The sequence below is a fragment of the Anomaloglossus baeobatrachus genome (assembly GCF_048569485.1).
Source record: "Anomaloglossus baeobatrachus isolate aAnoBae1 chromosome 5 unlocalized genomic scaffold, aAnoBae1.hap1 SUPER_5_unloc_20, whole genome shotgun sequence".
Taxonomy (NCBI): domain Eukaryota; kingdom Metazoa; phylum Chordata; class Amphibia; order Anura; family Aromobatidae; genus Anomaloglossus; species Anomaloglossus baeobatrachus.
The window spans coordinates 590,783-615,218 of record NW_027441796.1 but is presented as its reverse complement, the minus strand read 5'-3'; the positions used below and the strand labels follow the sequence as shown (position 1 = coordinate 615,218).

At 46.9% G+C, this 24,436-nt stretch overlaps 1 protein-coding gene across 1 annotated transcript in view; it reads left to right on the top strand.

The window, feature by feature from the left end:
• LOC142258985 (uncharacterized) overlaps window positions 1-24,436 on the top strand; it is a 97,329-nt gene that overhangs the window by 51,128 nt on the left and 21,765 nt on the right. Inside the window, exons 13-17 of the mRNA XM_075331526.1 lie at window positions 10,598-10,705; window positions 18,991-19,212; window positions 19,294-19,417; window positions 19,501-19,598; window positions 19,796-19,886. Coding sequence (XP_075187641.1) covers window positions 10,598-10,705; window positions 18,991-19,212; window positions 19,294-19,417; window positions 19,501-19,598; window positions 19,796-19,886 — 643 coding nt within the window. The remainder of the gene's footprint in view (window positions 1-10,597; window positions 10,706-18,990; window positions 19,213-19,293; window positions 19,418-19,500; window positions 19,599-19,795; window positions 19,887-24,436) is intronic.

The window sequence follows — 24,436 nt, the reverse complement described above, 5'->3', positions numbered from 1 at the left end:
CACACTAGATATATAATAACCTGCACCTACCTCCACCTGCAGAGCCGCACACTAGATATATAATACCCTGCACCTACCTCCACCTGCAGAGCCGCACACTAGATATATAATACCCTGCACCTACCTCCTCCTGCAGAGCCGCACACTAGATATATAATACCCTGCACCTACCTCCACCTGCAGAGCCGCACACTAGATATATAATACCCTGCACCTACCTCCACCTGCAGAGCCGCACACTAGATATATAATACCCTGCACCTACCTCCACCTGCAGAGCCGCACACTAGATATATATTACCCTGCACCTACCTCCACCTGCAGAGCCGCACACTAGATATATAATACCCTGCACCTACCTCCACCTGCAGAGCCGCACACTAGATATATAATACCCTGCACCTACCTCCACCTGCAGAGCCGCACACTAGATATATAATACCCTGCACCTACCTCCACCTGCAGAGCCGCACACTAGATATATAATACCCTGCACCTACCTCCACCTGCAGAGCCGCACACTAGATATATAATACCCTGCACCTACCTCCACCTGCAGAGCCGCACACTAGATATATATTACCCTGCACCTACCTCCACCTGCAGAGCCGCACACTAGATATATAATACCCTGCACCTACCTCCACCTGCAGAGCCGCACACTAGATATATAATACCCTGCACCTACCTCCACCTGCAGAGCCGCACACTAGATATATAATACCCTGCACCTACCTCCACCTGCAGAGCCGCACACTAGATATATAATACCCTGCACCTACCTCCTCCTGCAGAGCCGCACACTAGATATATAATACCCTGCACCTACCTCCACCTGCAGAGCCGCACACTAGATATATAATAACCTGCACCTACCTCCACCTGCAGAGCCGCACACTAGATATATAATACCCTGCACCTACCTCCACCTGCAGAGCCGCACACTAGATATATAATACCCTGCACCTACCTCCACCTGCAGAGCCGCACACTAGATATATAATAACCTGCACCTACCTCCACCTGCAGAGCCGCACACTAGATATATAATACCCTGCACCTACCTCCACCTGCAGAGCCGCACACTAGATATATAATACCCTGCACCTACCTCCACCTGCAGAGCCGCACACTAGATATATAATACCCTGCACCTACCTCCACCTGCAGAGCCGCACACTAGATATATAATAACCTGCACCTACCTCCACCTGCAGAGCCGCACACTAGATATATAATACCCTGCACCTACCTCCACCTGCAGAGCCGCACACTAGATATATAATACCCTGCACCTACCTCCACCTGCAGAGCCGCACACTAGATATATAATACCCTGCACCTACCTCCACCTGCAGAGCCGCACACTAGATATATAATACCCTGCACCTACCTCCACCTGCAGAGCCGCACACTAGATATATAATACCCTGCACCTACCTCCTCCTGCAGAGCCGCACACTAGATATATAATACCCTGCACCTACCTCCACCTGCAGAGCCGCACACTAGATATATAATACCCTGCACCTACCTCCACCTGCAGAGCCGCACACTAGATATATAATACCCTGCACCTACCTCCACCTGCAGAGCCGCACACTAGATATATAATACCCTGCACCTACCTCCTCCTGCAGAGCCGCACACTAGATATATAATACCCTGCACCTACCTCCACCTGCAGAGCCGCACACTAGATATATAATACCCTGCACCTACCTCCACCTGCAGAGCCGCACACTAGATATATAATACCCTGCACCTACCTCCTCCTGCAGAGCCGCACACTAGATATATAATACCCTGCACCTACCTCCACCTGCAGAGCCGCACACTAGATATATAATACCCTGCACCTACCTCCACCTGCAGAGCCGCACACTAGATATATAATACCCTGCACCTACCTCCACCTGCAGAGCCGCACACTAGATATATAATACCCTGCACCTACCTCCACCTGCAGAGCCGCACACTAGATATATAATACCCTGCACCTACCTCCACCTGCAGAGCCGCACACTAGATATATAATACCCTGCACCTGCCTCCACCTGCAGAGCCGCACACTAGATATATAATACCCTGCACCTGCCTCCACCTGCAGAGCCGCACACTAGATATATAATACCCTGCACCTGCCTCCACCTGCAGAGCCGCACACTAGATATATAATACCCTGCACCTGCCTCCACCTGCAGAGCCGCACACTAGATATATAATACCCTGCACCTACCTCCACCTGCAGAGCCGCACACTAGATATATAATACCCTGCACCTACCTCCTCCTGCAGAGCCGCACACTAGATATATAATACCCTGCACCTACCTCCACCTGCAGAGCCGCACACTAGATATATAATACCCTGCACCTACCTCCTCCTGCAGAGCCGCACACTAGATATATAATACCCTGCACCTACCTCCACCTGCAGAGCCGCACACTAGATATATAATACCCTGCACCTACCTCCACCTGCAGAGCCGCACACTAGATATATAATACCCTGCACCTACCTCCACCTGCAGAGCCGCACACAGATATATAATACCCTGCACCTACCTCCACCTGCAGAGCCGCACACTAGATATATAATACCCTGCACCTACCTCCACCTGCAGAGCCGCACACTAGATATATAATACCCTGCACCTACCTCCACCTGCAGAGCCGCACACTAGATATATAATACCCTGCACCTACCTCCACCTGCAGAGCCGCACACTAGATATATAATACCCTGCACCTACCTCCACCTGCAGAGCCGCACACTAGATATATAATACCCTGCACCTACCTCCACCTGCAGAGCCGCACACTAGATATATAATACCCTGCACCTACCTCCACCTGCAGAGCCGCACACTAGATATATAATACCCTGCACCTACCTCCTCCTGCAGAGCCGCACACTAGATATATAATACCCTGCACCTACCTCCTCCTGCAGAGCCGCACACTAGATATATAATACCCTGCACCTACCTCCACCTGCAGAGCCGCACACTAGATATATAATGCCCTGCACCTACCTCCACCTGCAGAGCCGCACACTAGATATATAATGCCCTGCACCTACCTCCACCTGCAGAGCCGCACACTAGATATATAATACCCTGCACCTACCTCCTCCTGCAGAGCCGCACACTAGATATATAATACCCTGCACCTACCTCCTCCTGCAGAGCCGCACACTAGATATATAATACCCTGCACCTACCTCCACCTGCAGAGCCGCACACTAGATATATAATGCCCTGCACCTACCTCCACCTGCAGAGCCGCACACTAGATATATAATGCCCTGCACCTACCTCCACCTGCAGAGCCGGACACTAGATATATAATACCCTGCACCTACCTCCACCTGCAGAGCCGCACACTAGATATATAATACCCTGCACCTACCTCCACCTGCAGAGCCGCACACTAGATATATAATACCCTGCACCTACCTCCACCTGCAGAGCCGCACACTAGATATATAATACCCTGCACCTACCTCCACCTGCAGAGCCGCACACTAGATATATAATACCCTGCACCTACCTCCACCTGCAGAGCCGCACACTAGATATATAATACCCTGCACCTACCTCCACCTGCAGAGCCGCACACTAGATATATAATACCCTGCACCTACCTCCACCTGCAGAGCCGCACACTAGATATATAATACCCTGCACCTACCTCCTCCTGCAGAGCCGCACACTAGATATATAATACCCTGCACCTACCTCCACCTGCAGAGCCGCACACTAGATATATAATACCCTGCACCTACCTCCACCTGCAGAGCCGCACACTAGATATATAATACCCTGCACCTACCTCCACCTGCAGAGCCGCACACTAGATATATAATACCCTGCACCTACCTCCACCTGCAGAGCCGCACACTAGATATATAATACCCTGCACCTACCTCCACCTGCAGAGCCGCACACTAGATATATAATACCATGCACCTACCTCCTCCTGCAGAGCCGGACACTAGATATATAATACCCTGCACCTACCTCCACCTGCAGAGCCGCACACTAGATATATAATACCCTGCACCTACCTCCACCTGCAGAGCCGCACACTAGATATATAATACCCTGCACCTACCTCCACCTGCAGAGCCGCACACTAGATATATAATACCCTGCACCTACCTCCACCTGCAGAGCCGCACACTAGATATATAATACCCTGCACCTACCTCCACCTGCAGAGCCGCACACTAGATATATAATACCCTGCACCTACCTCCACCTGCAGAGCCGCACACTAGATATATAATACCCTGCACCTACCTCCACCTGCAGAGCCGCACACTAGATATATAATACCCTGCACCTACCTCCACCTGCAGAGCCGCACACTAGATATATAATACCCTGCACCTACCTCCACCTGCAGAGCCGCACACTAGATATATAATACCCTGCACCTACCTCCACCTGCAGAGCCGCACACTAGATATATAATACCCTGCACCTACCTCCACCTGCAGAGCCGCACACTAGATATATAATACCCTGCACCTACCTCCACCTGCAGAGCCGCACACTAGAGATATAATACCCTGCACCTACCTCCACCTGCAGAGCCGCACACTAGATATATAATACCCTGCACCTACCTCCACCTGCAGAGCCGCACACTAGATATATAATACCCTGCACCTACCTCCACCTGCAGAGCCGCACACTAGATATATAATACCCTGCACCTACCTCCACCTGCAGAGCCGCACACTAGATATATAATACCCTGCACCTACCTCCACCTGCAGAGCCGCACACTAGATATATAATACCCTGCACCTACCTCCACCTGCAGAGCCGCACACTAGATATATAATACCCTGCACCTACCTCCACCTGCAGAGCCGCACACTAGATATATGGCCGCTCTGTGCTTACAGGACCTGTGATGATGTCACATGGAGGGGAGGAGTCAGGGGTCACATGATCAGCTCCTCAGTGTAGTCCTATATTGGCGTGCAAACAGTGAGGTGAGGTGTCAGTGGACGGTTTTAGTAAACCATTGTTGCGTATGTATGTGACCCCTGTTGCGTATGTATGTGACCCCTTCACACTCTTATTTCAATCTTTGCTAAATTGAATTCTTTATTGATAAGTTGAGGTGAGGAGAAGATTTCTTGAACAACTTTAAAATAAAGATGTTTAGATCTGATCGCTCTTGATCACAAGTCACTGAATATGTGTGTATGACGTATATGGAGCAGAGCCGCATGTGTACGATGTGTACGGAACAGTGCCATGTGTGTACGACGTCTACGTAGCAGAGCTGTGTATGTATGATATCTATGTAGCAGAGTCGTGGGTGCACAATGTGTATGTAGCGTTTACCCTCTTTTACCAGTTTATTAATCCCCAAAACACCCGTGCAGGTCCAACATAATTCACACGAGGTCCCACAACGATTAAAGCTCTGCTACATGTAAAGTCACAGTGAGCGATTATGGCACATGATCACCTGCTATGAGGCTCAGACAGAGCCTGATCAGCGATCAGTGGTGACGTTAATTAGGTTAGTTGCGACCACAGGTGGAGGTTCCTATAGTCCTCCACTTGTGACCGCAGGTAACTTGACCTCAGGTGACTTCAGTGACCTCACCTGAGTTCATTCACCGCTCATCATGCGACTCACTCAGTCTGTGCCTGACCATCACAGTGTACGTAGGAAATACAGTGGATAAAAGCGCAGAACAGGGTCTTACCAGGTAAGGTAACAGATAAGCCAAGGTAATTTAAACCCAGAACTGCTTTTTATGAATCCAGTAATTTGCATGATTTCACGACAAATTTCATTACCACATACAGTAATGACAATGTTTTTATTAGAAACGTTTTGGAAAAACATTGGAACATGTTATTAAAAGATCCTATTTTAAACGATGTTATGCCTACTCATCTGGGTATCAGTTTTAGAAGGGCCACTACCTTGAGAAATATTGTAGCCCCCAGCAGGTTGAGAAGTTCCAGCCAATCTAGGATAGTTAGGGGGTCAAAGCCGATGCTTCCTTCTGTGTGTCCTCTCTAGTGGTCTTCCCTCCACCCCAGCTTCTGAACGGGTCATCGGTGGTTGCTGCACTCCTCGCGAACCCTGGGATTCCCCTTATTCCTAAGAACCTGGGTTGAATCTCCACCTCCAGACCATGGGCCCCTTTCTATTCTGTCATTTTTTCCTGACGTCTCTTCCTGATGCCTTCTCGACCCCCTTCCTGGGTGCTGACCTGGCGCTCACTGAATTCTGTGTGAGATGGCTTCTTTACTTCCCTTGAAGGTGCCCCGCCTCCTGGGTTGCTGAACCAGTGGGCAGGAGGTCCCATACCTCATGATGGCCACCCCCGGCACCTACCCTTGCCCAGTCCCAGTGAAAGAGCTCCCATGTCATGTGTTGGATGTCTTATGGTGGTTTACCGGTGATGACCTCCTCCATATCCAAGATGAATACTGCACCCTAGATGAGGTGCAGTACCCTGTGGCGCCTGAAGCTACAAGGTACAATGAACTCTGTGTTGCAAGCAGGCTCATATTGATACTTTGCAAAAAACTGTTTATTCTGTAAGTCAATCCAACATCCAACATAAGAGGAAATTCTTCTGCTCTTCCTCTGTTCGGAAGATTTTCTGATAAAGGGCCCTCTCAGATGCCAGTCTTATTTTATTGTATACCTGATAGAATGCGAGTGTAATAAACAATATGTGGGCAGGACCTCTCAAACACTCCATGCGAGTGTAATAAACAGTATGTGGGCAGGACCTCTTAAACACTCCATGCGAGTGTAATAAACAATATGTGGGCAGGACCTCTCAAACACTCCATGCGAGTGTAATAAACAGTATGTGGGCAGGACCTCTCAAACACTCCATGCGAGTGTAATAAACAGTATGTGGGCAGGACCTCTTAAACACTCCACAACAGACTTCATTCCCACAGGCGGAATATTAAAACAGTTTTTTTACTACACAGTCTCTCTAGGCATTGTACGATAGTTCATAATCAAAATATGGCTTAAGGGTGACCCCATCGATCAGATCCCTCTTAATACCCCTAATAGAGTGGAGGTATTAAGTACAAAAGAAACATTCTGGATATACAAATTAAACACTTTGAAGCCTATAGGTTTTAATGAGGTGACATATTTGTTTTATTAATATTATTTTACTGATCTATTTTTACTCAATTTAATAGATTTCTTGGTTTTATATTATTTATTTATATTATATTAATTTTAATTTATCTTAATTCAGGTCTCGACTTTTAAATATGTTTCATTTTAATAATGTTTATATTTATACATTTATATAACTATAAATTGTATATGATTGATGTTAATGATTCATGTTTCTAATTGAGGGATGGGGTGCGTGATTATGGGGTCCTGTGTGTGGTTATTCCGGCACTGTCCTTCGCACTGTAGTCATGCGGGAGGGCTTCTCGTTTGAAGCTTGTGAACTTTCCGTAATCTGCGCAGACGCAGTGAGGAAATTCCTATTGTCTGAACTCTTTTAACCCCCACGCATGCGCGGTGTGGTTCTCTCCCATGGACCTGAACTCCTGTTACCCCTCACGCATGCGCACTCCTGCTTTGCTCTGGCACTCGCTTTCTGAACCTTCACAGCTAGAATCATTATACTGAGGAATATAAATATATGGTGCACATCAACACTCCCCACCAATAACCAATATTCTTTAATTCAATTAAAATTCATTATTTCAACATTCCTTTTTGTTTTTAAAACTGAAGAAATGTTCATTAATTACATTCCTCCATGGATTTTTCTTCATTGCTTCCTGAGCGGCTTCATCTGTATTTGCACAACATGAAAACCCGCAGGCGGACCGCCACCTCCAGGGGTTCTAACTGGGTCTGTTTAGGGCCCTTATACAAAAAGAAATTTTTTAAATGTTCACCCATATTGCTTTTTTTGCTTATATGTACTCCTTCTAGTACGTTAACCTCATATGTACGATTGCCGCACGTGATCTCTGCACACACACTGTATATTATGTCTGCACTACTATATGAATCCTCTCAACACTGCTTACCCATAAGGGCTTTCCTGCTTGTGGTCTCTGAACATTCGCACTGCATATGAATTTTTGCACAACCCGTCACTATACACACGCAATTCTTTATTTTTCTTCAGTTTTTTCTTTTTTCCCTTTGATAAATAATACACGATTGTGAGATTCAAAGTTTTTAATTTTTTTTTTTTACTCTCTCTGTAATATCATCAATTTAGTTTTTTAAAACAACCCTCCCCCCCTTTTTTAACACAAAATATACCATAACCTTTCTTATCTTCCCATCATTTATCATGATCCCCTATATAGGGCTGTGGATAGAGCCTCCAGCCAGTGTATTACTACGATCCCCTGTAAATCCCACAGTTCTAGACTCTAAGCATTCTGTTATATTTTCCTCCTTCCCTCTGTACTAGTCTGTCTATTGTAACTTGTATATGTATTCTGTATGTAACCCCCTTCTCATGTACAGCACCATGGAATCAATGGTGCGCTATAAATAAATCATAATAATAATAATATTTTCAAGAAATATTTCTGCATTATTCTTTTGCTCTTTTTGCTTTTTGTTTTGTAATTTCTATATTGTTGCGATATTTGTTAAACTTCCAAGACTTTTAAAGTCGTCCGTTTATACATTATGCCTTAAATCTTGTTGCCATTATCTGATTAGTCGATTGTCCCGCCAGTATTTGAAATACAGTGGGCGGTCCTCTGACGTATCTGTATGTATATCTACCGTATATATATATATATATATATATATATAGGTTCTTTCCTCTGTAGTAGACTGTTGATTTTTCCTTGTAGTCCTGATGAAGGAGACAGAGTTCTCAGAAATGCGTCGACCTGAATAAAAGCATAAAGAGATGAAATAATCAACATCTGATTTTCTGGTGATAGCGCGGCATACACCCGATATCTCCCTCATTACATCTGAATTCACTTTATCAATTATGTGCGTTTAGGAGTTGTGACTGGTACAACCCTTATAGGTGAATGAAATGACCTTGGCTTATCTGTTACCTTACCTGGTAAGACCCTATTCTGTGCTTCTATACACAGTATTTCTTATGTACACTGTGAGTTTCAGGCAGAGTCTGAGTGAGTCACGTGATGAGCTGTGAATGAACTCAGGTGAGGTCACTGAAGTCACCTGAGGTTAAGTTACCTGCGGTCACAAGTGGAGGACCGTGGGAACCTCCATCTGTGGCCACGGCTAACCTGAGTGACGTCATCACTGATTGCTGCTCAGTCTCTGCCTGAACTTCACAGCGGGCGGTCATGTGCCATGATCACATGCTATGACTACATGTAACTTAAGCCGAATAATGTCAACAAGGGGTATATGTAGTGTGTCCACAGTAGACTATCACTATAATAATACTGATAACCCCATATGTATAAGGCTATTATAATTGTACAAAAACCCAATTCACATAGAATAGCCACGAAAAATAGTAAAAATACACATATGCCTAAGGCGAATTTGTTCAAGTGACATAGACTTCGAATCACAGGCATGTGAATTAAAAAGAAGATTTAAAAATCGTGGATATAAACAAATGGCAAGGCTAGAGCTTCGAATCGGCATGAATTATTATACAGCTCCAAAAAACAGATGGGAGCTGAAAAGGTCAGACTTGTTATGGATTACCACTCACAGTGGCATGCAATGCACCAATGCATTGGTAAGTATTGGTCCATGCTATTTACCGACCCAATTATTAAACAATATGTTTTACCATCTATGAGCATAACAGCAAGTTGTGGTCGGAATATTGGGGATGTACTAACATCTAGTCATTATATACCCACCTTAAATAAACTTTTTCCTTCTATTCCGGGACCAAAATGGGGTTGTAAACCTTGCGGTAAATGTGTGGCATGTCCCAATATGGAGACGGGCACTGAATTTGCCAATTCTGCTGGCACCAAGATGTATAAGATTACCCACTGCATCACTTGTACAACAAAGGCTGTGACTTATTATGCCACATGCCCTTGTTCCCTTATTTATGTGGGATTGACAACAAGAGAGTTAAAGGTACGGATTTGAGAGCACGTCCGGGATATCAATGCTGCTAAAACTGAAACGGATATTAATACCCTAAAGATGAGACCTAGACATTTTTTAGAATTCCACAATGGTGATTCTTCTTTACTCAAGGGAAAAGGCATTGATCATATCATTACAGGCATACGTGATGGGAATGTGATGAGACTGGCCCAACAAGAATGCACATGGATATAGACTTTGGACACTGTGTATCCTAAAGGTCTAAACAAAACACTTAGTTTTGGACCATTTCTTCATTCAAACCAATAATAATTGATTTAATTTCCCCATTTCTTTTTCTTGATATATATTTATATTTATATTATGTATATATAATACAACAATAGGGTCCTGATGTGTCGCCTTGACCACTGGTTTTAATCTGTTTGATTTGTCTTTTAATCTTTCATCATATTTTTATTGTTGTCGGAATTGCCTTATTAATTTTTGTATAATTATTAATACTATTAATATATATCTTTTAGTATATGAACATGGGGATGCGTTTTATCTCGGGGCTAATTTGGGACTTCTGGATGCAGATGAATACAGATGAAATTAAAATGAAGAGATATGAAGATAAAGACAAGAAAGTGACGAGACACATATGGTCTTGTTCATTAGGACTTATTTAATGTTCACTTTTTATATATTTTTTATGCATGGGGGTGGGTGTGGGTAATATGATATATTCAACAATGGTAATGTTTAATATATTATTATATTTCTTTTCACATCATATTCACATCACTATCACATTATCTTTATATACTACACGTTTCCATTTTGCAACATACACTTTTTATCTAGGTTTTTAGGATCATTTTTATTTAGTTTGTAGATACATCAATTTGTATATGCATAGTATTCATTGCATATATATTTTTCATCACTTTTATACACATATTGCATTCATCTTACAGTCATTTTGTTTTTTTATTTTTTACTTATTCTTCACTTATTCTTCTCTCATTTTTTAATTTTTATTTACTTTTCATGTGTGTATAGCTCACATTTTTTAAGGGGATTTTTTGATTTTTATAGTATTATCTATTCATTTATTTTCCTATTATATATGTTTCCTTATGTCCTCCCTTCATATGGATACATATTTGTGGTACATTTGATAACATCATACCCCTAATCCCATTCTACATACTTATGGCTCATGTTATTCTCAGTTGTATACTTTAATCTTCTTTATATATATGTCCGGAATGGAGCGCATGCGCAGATTGGGAGAGCGGACGTCATGCTTGGAGGCGTCTCATACTCGGCACGGATTGGGTCATGTGATCGGCATCGCGTCACGTGTTTATCACGTGGCTCTGTGCCTTCCGTGTCACCTGCTCTCCTTCCAGGTGACGTCTCTGATCAGTGACGTCTTGCTGTCCTGGAGTCTGAAACGCATGCGCCATGTAATTGTTCCGGCGGGAATTTTTTCCCCATTTGATTAGATACGGGTGCTTTAAATAGCACCGACTTTTGCTGTTTCGGCCCCATTCATTCTCCTCTGACGAAGGTACGCCGAAATGCGCGTAGGGTGGGTCTGGGATTGGCGTCGGCACAGCTGATACAGTCATGGCCTCAGGTAAATACCTTGATTGATCTAATGAACCACAAATATTATCTTAGATTTTTGTCATTTGATCTCTGCAATCTTGCACATGTATTATATATGAGATACTATGGAATACTATGTATAATTAAATTGCTGCTACTTTTTAACAATTACTATTTATTAATTAGCTATTTTCACTAGTGCACTTTATTTAATGAATTGGTGTTATTAGTATATATAGTGGGTTTTGGTTTTTTTTTCCCAAGCTGCTAGTTTTACATTGTTTGCACATTGTTGCTATTATAAATGATATTTTGTACTTTATATTTTAGTAAGTTGTAGCTGCTAGTTTGATTGTATTGATATCCATTATTTAATTGATATTACTATATTACCAAGTGATGGCCCATATTCTTGTTGCACCTAAAAAATTAATTTGATACATATTTAAAATCTTAATTGACTGTTTTGGTGCTTTATCGCTGTGTCTTGATCCATTTCCTTTGTTGTTATTTTTCCTTGCAGCTTTTATGTCTTTTGTGATGAACTAATAAAATGGTGTATTTTTACTATTTTTCGTGGCTATTCTATGTGAATTGGGATTTTATGACTACATGTAGCAGAGCTTGAATCATTGTGGGACCTTGTGTGGATTATGTCGGAAGTGCATGAACGTTTTGGGGATTAATAAAGTGGTAAAAGAGGATATCCGCTACACACACATCATGCACACACAGCTCCGCTACATACACATTGTGTACACATGGCTCTGCTACATACATGTTGTGCACACACAGCTGTTACATACACAGCTCCACTACGTAGACATCGTACACACATAGCGCTGTCCCGTACACATCGTACACATGCGGCTCTGCTCCATATACGTCGTACACACATTTTCAGCGACTTGTGATCAAAACCGATCAGGTCCAAACGTTTTACTACTAAAGTCGCTCAATAAATCTTCTCCTCACCTGAACTTATCAATAAAGAATTCAATTTAGCAAAAATTGAAATGAGTGTGAAGGAGTCAACAGGGGTCACATACATACGCAACAGGGGTCACATACATATGCAACAGGGGTCACATACATACGCAACAGGGGTCACATACATACGCAACAGTGGTTTACTATAATCGTCCACTGACACCGCGCCTCATCCAGTGTGTGCACACCAATATAGGACTACACTGAGGAGCTGATCATGTGACCCCTGACTCCTCCCCTCCATGTGACATCATCACAGGTCCTGTAAGCACAGAGCAGCCATATATCTAGTGTGCGGCTCTGCAGGTGGAGGTAGGTGCAGGGTATTATATATCTAGTGTGCGGCTCTGCAGGTGGAGGTATGTGCAGGGTATTATATATCTAGTGTGCGGCTCTGCAGGTGGAGGTAGGTGCAGGGTATTATATATCTAGTGTGCGGCTCTGCAGGTGGAGGTAGGTGCAGGGTATTATATATCTAGTGTGCGGCTCTGCAGGTGGAGGTAGGTGCAGGGTATTATATATCTAGTGTGCGGCTCTGCAGGTGGAGGTAGGTGCAGGGTATTATATATCTAGTGTGCGGCTCTGCAGGTGGAGGTAGGTGCAGGGTATTATATATCTAGTGTGCGGCTCTGCAGGTGGAGGTAGGTGCAGGGTATTATATATCTAGTGTGCGGCTCTGCAGGTGGAGGTAGGTGCAGGGTATTATATATCTAGTGTGCGGCTCTGCAGGTGGAGGTAGGTGCAGGGTATTATATATCTAGTGTGCGGCTCTGCAGGTGGAGGTAGGTGCAGGGTATTATATATCTAGTGTGCGGCTCTGCAGGTGGAGGTAGGTGCGGGGTATTATATATCTAGTGTGCGGCTCTGCAGGTGGAGGTAGGTGCAGGGTATTATATATCTAGTGTGCGGCTCTGCAGGTGGAGGTAGGTGCGGGGTATTATATATCTAGTGTGCGGCTCTGCAGGTGGAGGTAGGTGCGGGGTATTATATATCTAGTGTGCGGCTCTGCAGGTGGAGGTAGGTGCAGGGTATTATATATCTAGTGTGCGGCTCTGCAGGTGGAGGTAGGTGCAGGGTATTATATATCTAGTGTGCGGCTCTGCAGGTGGAGGTAGGTGCAGGGTATTATATATCTAGTGTACGGCTCTGCAGGTGGAGGTAGGTGCAGGGTATTATATATCTAGTGTGCGGCTCTGCAGGTGGAGGTAGGTGCAGGGTATTATATATCTAGTGTGCGGCTCTGCAGGTGGAGGTAGGTGCAGGGTATTATATATCTAGTGTGCGGCTCTGCAGGAGGAGGTAGGTGCAGGGTATTATATATCTAGTGTGCGGCTCTGCAGGTGGAGGTAGGTGCAGGGTATTATATATCTAGTGTGCGGCTCTGCAGGTGGAGGTAGGTGCAGGGTATTATATATCTAGTGTGCGGCTCTGCAGGTGGAGGTAGGTGCAGGGTATTATATATCTAGTGTGCGGCTCTGCAGGTGGAGGTAGGTGCAGGGTATTATATATCTAGTGTGCGGCTCTGCAGGTGGAGGTAGGTGCAGGGTATTATATATCTAGTGTGCGGCTCTGCAGGTGGAGGTAGGTGCAGGGTATTATATATCTAGTGTGCGGCTCTGCAGGTGGAGGTAGGTGCAGGGTATTATATATCTAGTGTGCGGCTCTGCAGGTGGAGGTAGGTGCGGGGTATTATATATCTAGTGTGCGGCTCTGCAGGTGGAGGTAGGTGCGGGGTATTATATATCTAGTGTGCGGCTCTGCAGGTGGAGGTAGGTGCGGGGTATTATATATCTAGTGTGCGGCTCTGCAGGTGGAGGTAGGTGCGGGGTATTATATATCTAGTGTGCGGCTCTGCAGGTGGAGGTAGGTGCAGGGTATTATATATCTAGTGTGCGGCTCTGCAGGTGGAGGTAGGTGCAGGGTATTATATATCTAGTGTGCGGCTCTGCAGGTGGAGGTAGGTGCAGGGTATTATATATCTAGTGTGCGGCTCTGCAGGTGGAGGTAGGTGCAGGGTATTATATATCTAGTGTGCGGCTCTGCAGGTGGAGGTAGGTGCAGGTTATTATATATCTAGTGTGCGGCTCTGCAGGTGGAGGTAGGTGCAGGGTATTATATATCTAGTGTGCGGCTCTGCAGGTGGAGGTAGGTGCAGGGTATTATATATCTAGTGTGCGGCTCTGCAGGTGGAGGTAGGTGCAGGGTATTATATATCTAGTGTACGGCTCTGCAGGTGGAGGTAGGTGCAGGGTATTATATATCTAGTGTGCGGCTCTGCAGGTGGAGGTAGGTGCAGGGTATTATATATCTAGTGTGCGGCTCTGCAGGTGGAGGTAGGTGCAGGGTATTATATATCTAGTGTGCGGCTCTGCAGGTGGAGGTAGGTGCAGGGTATTATATATCTAGTGTGCGGCTCTGCAGGTGGAGGTAGGTGCAGGGTATTATATATCTAGTGTGCGGCTCTGCAGGTGGAGGTAGGTGCAGGGTATTATATATCTAGTGTGCGGCTCTGCAGGTGGAGGTAGGTGCAGGGTATTATATATCTAGTGTGCGGCTCTGCAGGTGGAGGTAGGTGCAGGGTATTATATATCTAGTGTGCGGCTCTGCAGGTGGAGGTAGGTGCAGGGTATTATATATCTAGTGTGCGGCTCTGCAGGTGGAGGTAGGTGCAGGTTATTATATATCTAGTGTGCGGCTCTGCAGGTGGAGGTAGGTGCAGGGTATTATATATCTAGTGTGCGGCTCTGCAGGTGGAGGTAGGTGCAGGGTATTATATATCTAGTGTGCGGCTCTGCAGGAGGAGGTAGGTGCAGGGTATTATATATCTAGTGTGCGGCTCTGCAGGTGGAGGTAGGTGCAGGGTATTATATATCTAGTGTGCGGCTCTGCAGGTGGAGGTAGGTGCAGGGTATTATATATCTAGTGTGCGGCTCTGCAGGTGGAGGTAGGTGCAGGGTATTATATATCTAGTGTGCGGCTCTGCAGGTGGAGGTAGGTGCAGGGTATTATATATCTAGTGTGCGGCTCTGCAGGTGGAGGTAGGTGCAGGGTATTATATATCTAGTGTGCGGCTCTGCAGGTGGAGGTAGGTGCAGGGTATTATATATCTAGTGTGCGGCTCTGCAGGTGGAGGTAGGTGCAGGGTATTATATATCTAGTGTGCGGCTCTGCAGGTGGAGGTAGGTGCAGGGTATTATATATCTAGTGTGCGGCTCTGCAGGTGGAGGTAGGTGCGGGGTATTATATATCTAGTGTGCGGCTCTGCAGGTGGAGGTAGGTGCGGGGTATTATATATCTAGTGTGCGGCTCTGCAGGTGGAGGTAGGTGCGGGGTATTATATATCTAGTGTGCGGCTCTGCAGGTGGAGGTAGGTGCGGGGTATTATATATCTAGTGTGCGGCTCTGCAGGTGGAGGTAGGTGCAGGGTATTATATATCTAGTGTGCGGCTCTGCAGGTGGAGGTAGGTGCAGGGTATTATATATCTAGTGTGCGGCTCTGCAGGTGGAGGTAGGTGCAGGGTATTATATATCTAGTGTGCGGCTCTGCAGGTGGAGGTAGGTGCAGGTTATTATATATCTAGTGTGCGGCTCTGCAGGTGGAGGTAGGTGCAGGGTATTATATATCTAGTGTGCGGCTCTGCAGGTGGAGGTAGGTGCAGGGTATTATATATCTAGTGTGCGGCTCTGCAGGTGGAGGTAGGTGCAGGGTATTATATATCTAGTGTACGGCTCTGCAGGTGGAGGTAGGTGCAGGGTATTATATATCTAGTGTGCGGCTCTGCAGGTGGAGGTAGGTGCAGGGTATTATATATCTAGTGTGCGGCTCTGCAGGTGGAGGTAGGTGCAGGGTATTATATATCTAGTGTGCGGCTCTGCAGGTGGAGGTAGGTGCAGGGTATTATATATCTAGTGTGCGGCTCTGCAGGTGGAGGTAGGTGCAGGGTATTATATATCTAGTGTGCGGCTCTGCAGGTGGAGGTAGGTGCAGGGTATTATATATCTAGTGTGCGGCTCTGCAGGTGGAGGTAGGTGCAGGGTATTATATATCTAGTGTGCGGCTCTGCAGGTGGAGGTAGGTGCAGGGTATTATATATCTAGTGTGCGGCTCTGCAGGTGGAGGTAGGTGCAGGGTATTATATATCTAGTGTGCGGCTCTGCAGGTGGAGGTAGGTGCAGGGTATTATATATCTAGTGTGCGGCTCTGCAGGAGGAGGTAGGTGCAGGGTATTATATATCTAGTGTGCGGCTCTGCAGGTGGAGGTAGGTGCAGGGTATTATATATCTAGTGTGCGGCTCTGCAGGTGGAGGTAGGTGCAGGTTATTATATATCTAGTGTGCGGCTCTGCAGGTGGAGGTAGGTGCAGGGTATTATATATCTAGTGTGCGGCTCTGCAGGTGGAGGTAGGTGCAGGGTATTATATATCTAGTGTGCGGCTCTGCAGGTGGAGGTAGGTGCAGGGTATTATATATCTAGTGTGCGGCTCTGCAGGAGGAGGTAGGTGCAGGTTATTATATATCTAGTGTGCGGCTCTGCAGGAGGAGGTAGGTGCAGGGTATTATATATCTAGTGTGCGGCTCTGCAGGTGGAGGTAGGTGCAGGGTATTATATATCTAGTGTGCGGCTCTGCAGGTGGAGGTAGGTGCAGGGTATTATATATCTAGTGTACGGCTCTGCAGGTGGAGGTAGGTGCAGGGTATTATATATCTAGTGTGCGGCTCTGCAGGTGGAGGTAGGTGCAGGGTATTATATATCTAGTGTGCGGCTCTGCAGGTGGAGGTAGGTGCAGGGTATTATATATCTAGTGTGCGGCTCTGCAGGTGGAGGTAGGTGCAGGGTATTATATATCTAGTGTGCAGCTCTGCAGGTGGAGGTAAGTGCAGGGTATTATATATCTAGTGTGCGGCTCTGCAGGTGGAGGTAGGTGCAGGGTATTATATATCTAGTGTGTGGCTCTGCAGGTGGAGGTAGGTGCAGGGTATTATATATCTAGTGTGCGGCTCTGCAGGTGGAGGTAGGTGCAGGGTATTATATATCTAGTGTGCGGCTCTGCAGGAGGAGGTAGGTGCAGGGTATTATATATCTAGTGTGCGGCTCTGCAGGTGGAGGTAGGTGCAGGGTATTATATATCTAGTGTGCGGCTCTGCAGGTGGAGGCAGGTGCAGGGTATTATATATCTAGTGCGCGGCTCTGCAGGTGGAGGTAGGTGCAGGTTATTATATATCTAGTGTGCGGCTCTGCAGGTGGAGGTAGGTGCAGGGTATTATATATCTAGTGTGCGGCTCTGCAGGTGGAGGTAGGTGCAGGGTATTATATATCTAGTGTGCGGCTCTGCAGGAGGAGGTAGGTACAGGGTATTATATATCTAGTGTGCGGCTCTGCAGGTGGAGGTAGGTGCAGGGTATTATATATCTAGTGTGCGGCTCTGCAGGTGGAGGTAGGTGCAGGGTATTATATATCTAGTGTGCGGCTCTGCAGGTGGAGGTAGGTGCAGGGTATTATATATCTAGTGTGCGGCTCTGCAGGTGGAGGTAGGTGCAGGGTATTATATATCTAGTGTGCGGCTCTGCAGGTGGAGGTAGGTGCAGGTTATTATATATCTAGTGTGCGGCTCTGCAGGTGGAGGTGTGTGGAGATTCCCCATTACTGGGGCAGGTGGCATTAACCCCTTCAGCTCTGAGACTTTCTTGGTGTTTTTCTCTCGCTGATTTCTATGAATCGTGAGGTTTTTGTTCCTTTTCCTCTGATAGATACAGACGCCCCAACTATGAGAGGCCGGAAGTGAGGAAACCCGTCTGCCCTCAGTCCTCGGCCCTTTTCTGCCCTCGGTCCTCGTCACCTTTCTGCCCTCGGTCCTCGGCCCCTTTCTGCCCTCGGTCCTCGGCCCCTTTCTGCCCTCGGTCCTCGGCCCCTTTCTGCCCTCGGTCCTCGGCCCCTTTCTGCCCTCGGTCCTCGGCCCCTTTCTGCCCTCACACAGTATAATGTTTCCCCAGAATGTTCTCATTATATGTTTCCCCTTTTTCTCTCCAGTAATTGTATTATTATAGCGGATTCTTTATGATGTTACATCGTCATCTTCTCCCCATTCAGGTCCCTACAATATCGGATCCTCTCAGTGGAGATCTTCTATAGAAGAGAATTCTCCTGATTGCCCCGTGAAGGATGGATATGGACAGGGACAAGATGGCGGAGAGGATATTACACCTCACCCTAGAGATCCTCTTCCGGCTTACTGGAGAGGTGAGAGATTCTGATGACGTCACATTACATCATTCTTATCTATGGGAATAACAGATGGACAGAACTGGAGAGGTGAGGACTCTGGAAATGTCTGGAGTGAGATTTATTACTGTGTCTCTCCATAACCAGGATTACACAGTAGTGAAGAAGACCTCTAGTGAGCGCTGTCAGGCCCCTGTGTCTGAGGGATGGGGAAGACCCCTGAGCCCAATCACGGGGCCTCCACCTCACCCTCCGATACATGAGGACATCAATGACCAGAAGATCCTAGAACTCACCTACAAGATGATTGAGCTGCTGACTGGAGAGGTGAAACTGCTGGGAATGCTGGGACATTATACAGTAACGCTATGAAGGGATCGGGGGTGACGGTATCATTGTATGTGTCAGGTTCCTATAAGGCGTCAGGACGTCACCGTCTATTTCTCCATGGAGGAGTGGGAGTATTTAGAAGGACACAAAGATCTGTACAAGGACGTCATGATGGAGGTTCCCCAGCCCCTCACATCACCAGGTAATAGACAGGACTAAATACACATGGCCTATAATTATCTGTATGTAAGGAATGAATTCAGCCCCTGTATGTGTCTCCTCCAGGTCTATCCAGTAACCGGACAACACCAGAGAGATGTCCCCGTCCTCTTCTCCCCCAGGACTGTAAACAAGAAGGCCCCGATGTTCCTCAGGATCATCAGGTAGATGGAGAGAAGGGGCCATGAAATGTCCCTATGATGTGTAGACGGCTGTGAAGGTCTTGTGCTCAGTCTTGTTTTATCCTCCAGTATTATATGTGTTATACTTGTGTAATGAGAGCGGTGGAGATGGCAGGATTAGAGCTGATCATAGATGGGACTTCTCCATCTGTCTGTGACTTTTACAATATTTGTTTCAGGGTGAAGATCTGCCCCATATTAATACTACAGAGACATATGTGAGGGGTGATGAGCGGAGTAAAGAGGAGATTCCTACAGATAACCGCCCAGGTGAGTAGTGACCACTAAATGCAGAGAAGTCACAGATTCTTCTCAGTCACCGGCTGTGGCTGCTTTATCAGGGTTGTAGTCCGGTCATATCAAATGGTCACCATTCTGCTGCTAGACCACCACATGCTCCTCCACCCAAAACTATCCCCATTATTTTGGGCATTGGACGCCCTTCTGTTGGAGTGAGATGTGTATCAGCCAGATCTTACAGGTAGGATCCATCCTATCTCCTGAAATTAGAAGATGTTGACCCTTAGCTGCCCAGATCTCTAATCTGCAAAGCCAAATGACAGCGTACGTAGAATGTGTAGACAACTTTGAAAATCATGGGAAGAAGAATCTAATCTGTATGGTGGACCCCTAAGAGAAAGCGGAGGGTGATGATGCTGGTGACGTCCTAGATTCTTAGTTTGGTGCCGTGTTCTCCAGGTGAATAAAGATTGATTGCTCTCAGTGGGAGAAACAAAATAATAATCTTGTAGTTGATGAGGAGACCTCAGTAGTCTGGAAAGCTTGCTTTGTAACATCATTTATTTAATTTTTTATTAGCCATTAAAAGGCATCATGAGTAGGGATGAGCGAGCCTGAACTGTAAAGTTTAAGGTCCGTATCAGACACCTTGTGCCCAGTGCTGAACCCCGAACACGGACTTTTTACTGTACGTTCGGTTCCTACTCGGGTTTGTCAGCCAATTAAAGCTTGTTGAAATGTAGCAGAGTAGCCAATCAGCAAGATTTTAGGCTGTAGGCACTATCGCAACCATACTAATTATTGGTATGGCTGTGATTGGCTGGTGCACTCCATTACGCGACATGTATAACGGCCAGATCACAGGCCGCACTTCCATTTTGCCTTCAGTAGGATAGGGAGCGCACGCTGTTGTAATGAGGGACAGTGATAGGTGCAGTTACTAAAACAACAAATACATTGTAGGGATAGGACGCTGTAGGAGTGAGGGACAGTGATAAGTGCATGTAATTCAACATCAAATACAGCGCTGTATCACATAGTTCGGTGCAGCGCTCCAAAGCAGCTGTATACAGGCTTTGTTATAATCATTCTCTGTATACAGGCTGTGTAATAATCTGAACTTGTTATTCTCATTCTTTGGGACACAAACTTCTAATAGTGGACATGGCCATGGTGGTGGTGCTGGTCGTGGTGCTGCTGGTGGTGGTACTGCTGGTATTGTAGCTCCTTCAGGGTGAGGACCTAGTATATGTGTGCCTAATACGCTCCAAACTGAAACACCTTCCTCTGGTGCACACAGGCCGCAGGCTGGTCTTCATCATTTCTTAGTCGCAAGTACTGCTGCACGAATGGTGAGGCCAGAGCATGAGGCATTATTAGATTATATGGCTACCAATGCCTCTAGTTCCTTTGCATTGTCTTCCACCCAGTCCACAACTGAAAGCTCAGAGTCGTCTTCTAAGATCCATATTCATCTTCCTTCCACCTCAACCAATTCAAAATCAGCCAAGCAGTGAGAGCCACAAGTCATGCAGCAATCACTTATGCTTTTTGATGAATCTGCTGGCTGGGGTCCTGTGGCCTATCCACCAGGCCCTGCCCTAGAGATGGAAGAGACCGAGTGCACGGACAATCAATCACTTGTTGTGTAAGAGGATGAGTCTGTGGGAAGGCTGGTGGACACTGTCTGCGGATCGCCGCACCACAGCTCAGAGGATGATGAAACACAGGTGCCAACTGCTGCGACTTTCGTCAGTTTGCCGACTGAGAAGGAGGGCAGGGCTGAGGAGTGGGTGGAAGGTGACACAATGGATGACGACGAGGTGCTTGACCCCACCTGTAGCAAAGGCCATGATAGTGATGTGCACAATTCCGAAGAAAAACTGTTCAGGAAGATGAAACAGCAGCACAGCAAAAGAAGGAGCATGGGGCAAAAGCTCTGTGGATGGCCCATAGCCAGGACATTTGCTGCTACCACCCGTTGCGCCAGTGAAACCCTCCAAGCAAAGCCAGCTCAAAAGAGTACCCTGGCATGGCATTTCTTCTGGAAATGCACTGATGACAAGAGAGTAGTGGTTTGCAAAATGTGCCATCAGAGCCTGAAGAGACGGGAAAAATCTCAACCTGAGCACTACCTGCATGATGCATTAACTGACTTCAAAGCACGAGATGCAGATACTTGGATCAGTAAGCACAGGCAGGGATGGTATCTCTCTTAAATGCACACTGGGTAAACGTAGTGGCGGCTTGGCATGAGGCGCCAGATGTTCATGTCCTACCAGCAGCTGGGATCGTTGGACATTTATCGGTCAGTGTTGCTTCCTCCTCCTACTCTGTTTCCTCCACCTCCTTCTCATCCGGTCAGAGTAAGACCTGCAAGACCAACTTCAGTTCAGCCAGGGGTAAACAACAGCAGGCGATTCTTAAGCTCATGTGCCTGGGGGATAAACCTCACACCACACAGGAGCTGTGAACGTTCATAAAAGAACAAACAGATGAGTGGCTGGTGACTGTGGACCTACAGCCCAGCCTGGTGGTGTGCGTCAGTGGCCAAAATCTCGTCGCAGTTCTAGGCCTAGGTGGCTTGATACACATCCCTTGCCGGGAGTATGTGCTGAATTTTGTGATTTAGATGTGACGCCCCTGAATCTATCAGGGTGTCACAGGGAGCTGCACTCCTTTCTCTTCTGGTGCAGAGCTCACCCGCCCATGGTTCTGGGATCCTAACTGTTGGTATTGCTTCCATCATCATTCAAATCCTAACCACACCTCACACCACACCCTGTCAGGCACACCAGTGGGTGGTCTAGCTGAAACAGGGCCACCCGCCTAGGGGTCAAGCAGACTGGAAGGAGGAGGAAGTCAGAGTTTAGAGTCAGACTAGTAGTAGCTCCCAAAGAGTGAGGAGCTGGGAGTTGGAGCTCCCTGTGGGACTTTTGGTTAGGTCGCGGACAGTGGTGGCAGGGTATTGGAGGAGGGTGCCCAGACTTAGTTTTGGAGAAAAATGGCCAGTAACCGGACGGGTACTGAGCACGGCGGGGTACTGGACCCTAGATCAGGGAGTAACTTCACGCAACCTGATAATTAACCTGTGTAGGATAGTCTCTTTATGAACTTCCCCAAGAGCTCAGCGATCGAAGGCAGTAACACAACGAGGGGGATAGGGCTTTCCAGCTTATGCAGCCTGCAAATATCCCAAGTGTCAGCCATCGAGAGCACAGTTCCTCTATTTACTTGTAGGGAGCAGGACCCCGACCGCTTCAGGCCGAGGGGTCACTCAGAAACAGCTAAACACATGTGCATGGAGGCAGGATCCAGACCACTAGCAATACCAATGGGGACGGTTTCCCGGACGTGCTTCCCCAAACTGGCAGCGGAACCCAGAGACTTGGTTTACTCCTGTGTCAGAGTCTACTTAACGGTCGCACCAACATCCACACGGCCTGAGTGAGTACACTGCTTTCCCTGTGCCCGGCCTGCCCGTACAGCCTGCACCATCCTATCCACCATTCACCTCCATCCAGAGTCCCGGGGCCTCCCCGACCCGTGGAGGGAACGTCATCTGTCTGCCCCACTCCATCTTCCCCAGGTACTCCCAACACTGGCAGCAGCGGTACTCCCCTTACCGCGAACCACAGGTGGCGTCACAAACACTTATCCCCTGTAAATAACCCCCCTTTGATTATCGAGTGGCCGCAAGCCCCCGGGTCCGGAGACCCTTGAGCCACAGCAACCCCGGATCCGAGCAGTCCGACTGCTGCAGGGGTGGTACATAGAACTTCCTCAAAAATTACCCTAATATGTCAGAGCTTCTGCTGAAAGTCTGGGCAGTATGTGCACACTTTCGGCGTTCTCAGCCTGAAGCTGTTCACCTGTCTATAGTGCAGAGTCACTTCGGCCTTCCCACTCCCCGCCTCATATGCGACTTACCAACAAGGTGGGATGCCACCCTGCATATGGTGGAGAGACTGCGAGCAGCAGCAGGCAATAGTGAAGTTTCAGCTGCAGGACGCATGGCAGAATCGCTTTGTGAACCAATACCACTTCACTACCAATGAGTGTGTCTCCATGTAGGACCTGTGTGCCGTTTTTGCGCTGGTTTGAATGCTTGGAAAAGAATGGCTGTCTCCACTTCTCATCAGGGTCTGTAGCTTTATGCTTTTAACAAAATTCTACTTGTCGCCAGTGTGTAGCCAGGTCTGTAGGGTGCTTTACACGCTGCGACATCGTTAACGATATATCGTCGGGGTCACGGTGTTTGTGACGCACATCCGGCGTCGTTAGCGACATTGCATCGTGTGACAGCTAGCAGCGATGATCAACGATCGCAAAAACGGCAAAAATTGTTGACACGTCACTCCTAATCATAATGTCGTTGGTGTTTCATTCCGCAGGTTGTTCGTCGTTCCTGCGGCACCACACATCACTATGTGTGACACCGCAGGAACGACGAACATCATCCTACCTGCGTCCACCGGAAAGGAGGAAGGAAGGAGGTGGGTGGCATGTTCCGGCCGCTCATCTCCTCCCCTCCTCTTCTATTGGGCGGCCGTTTAGTGACGCCACTGTGACATTGCTGT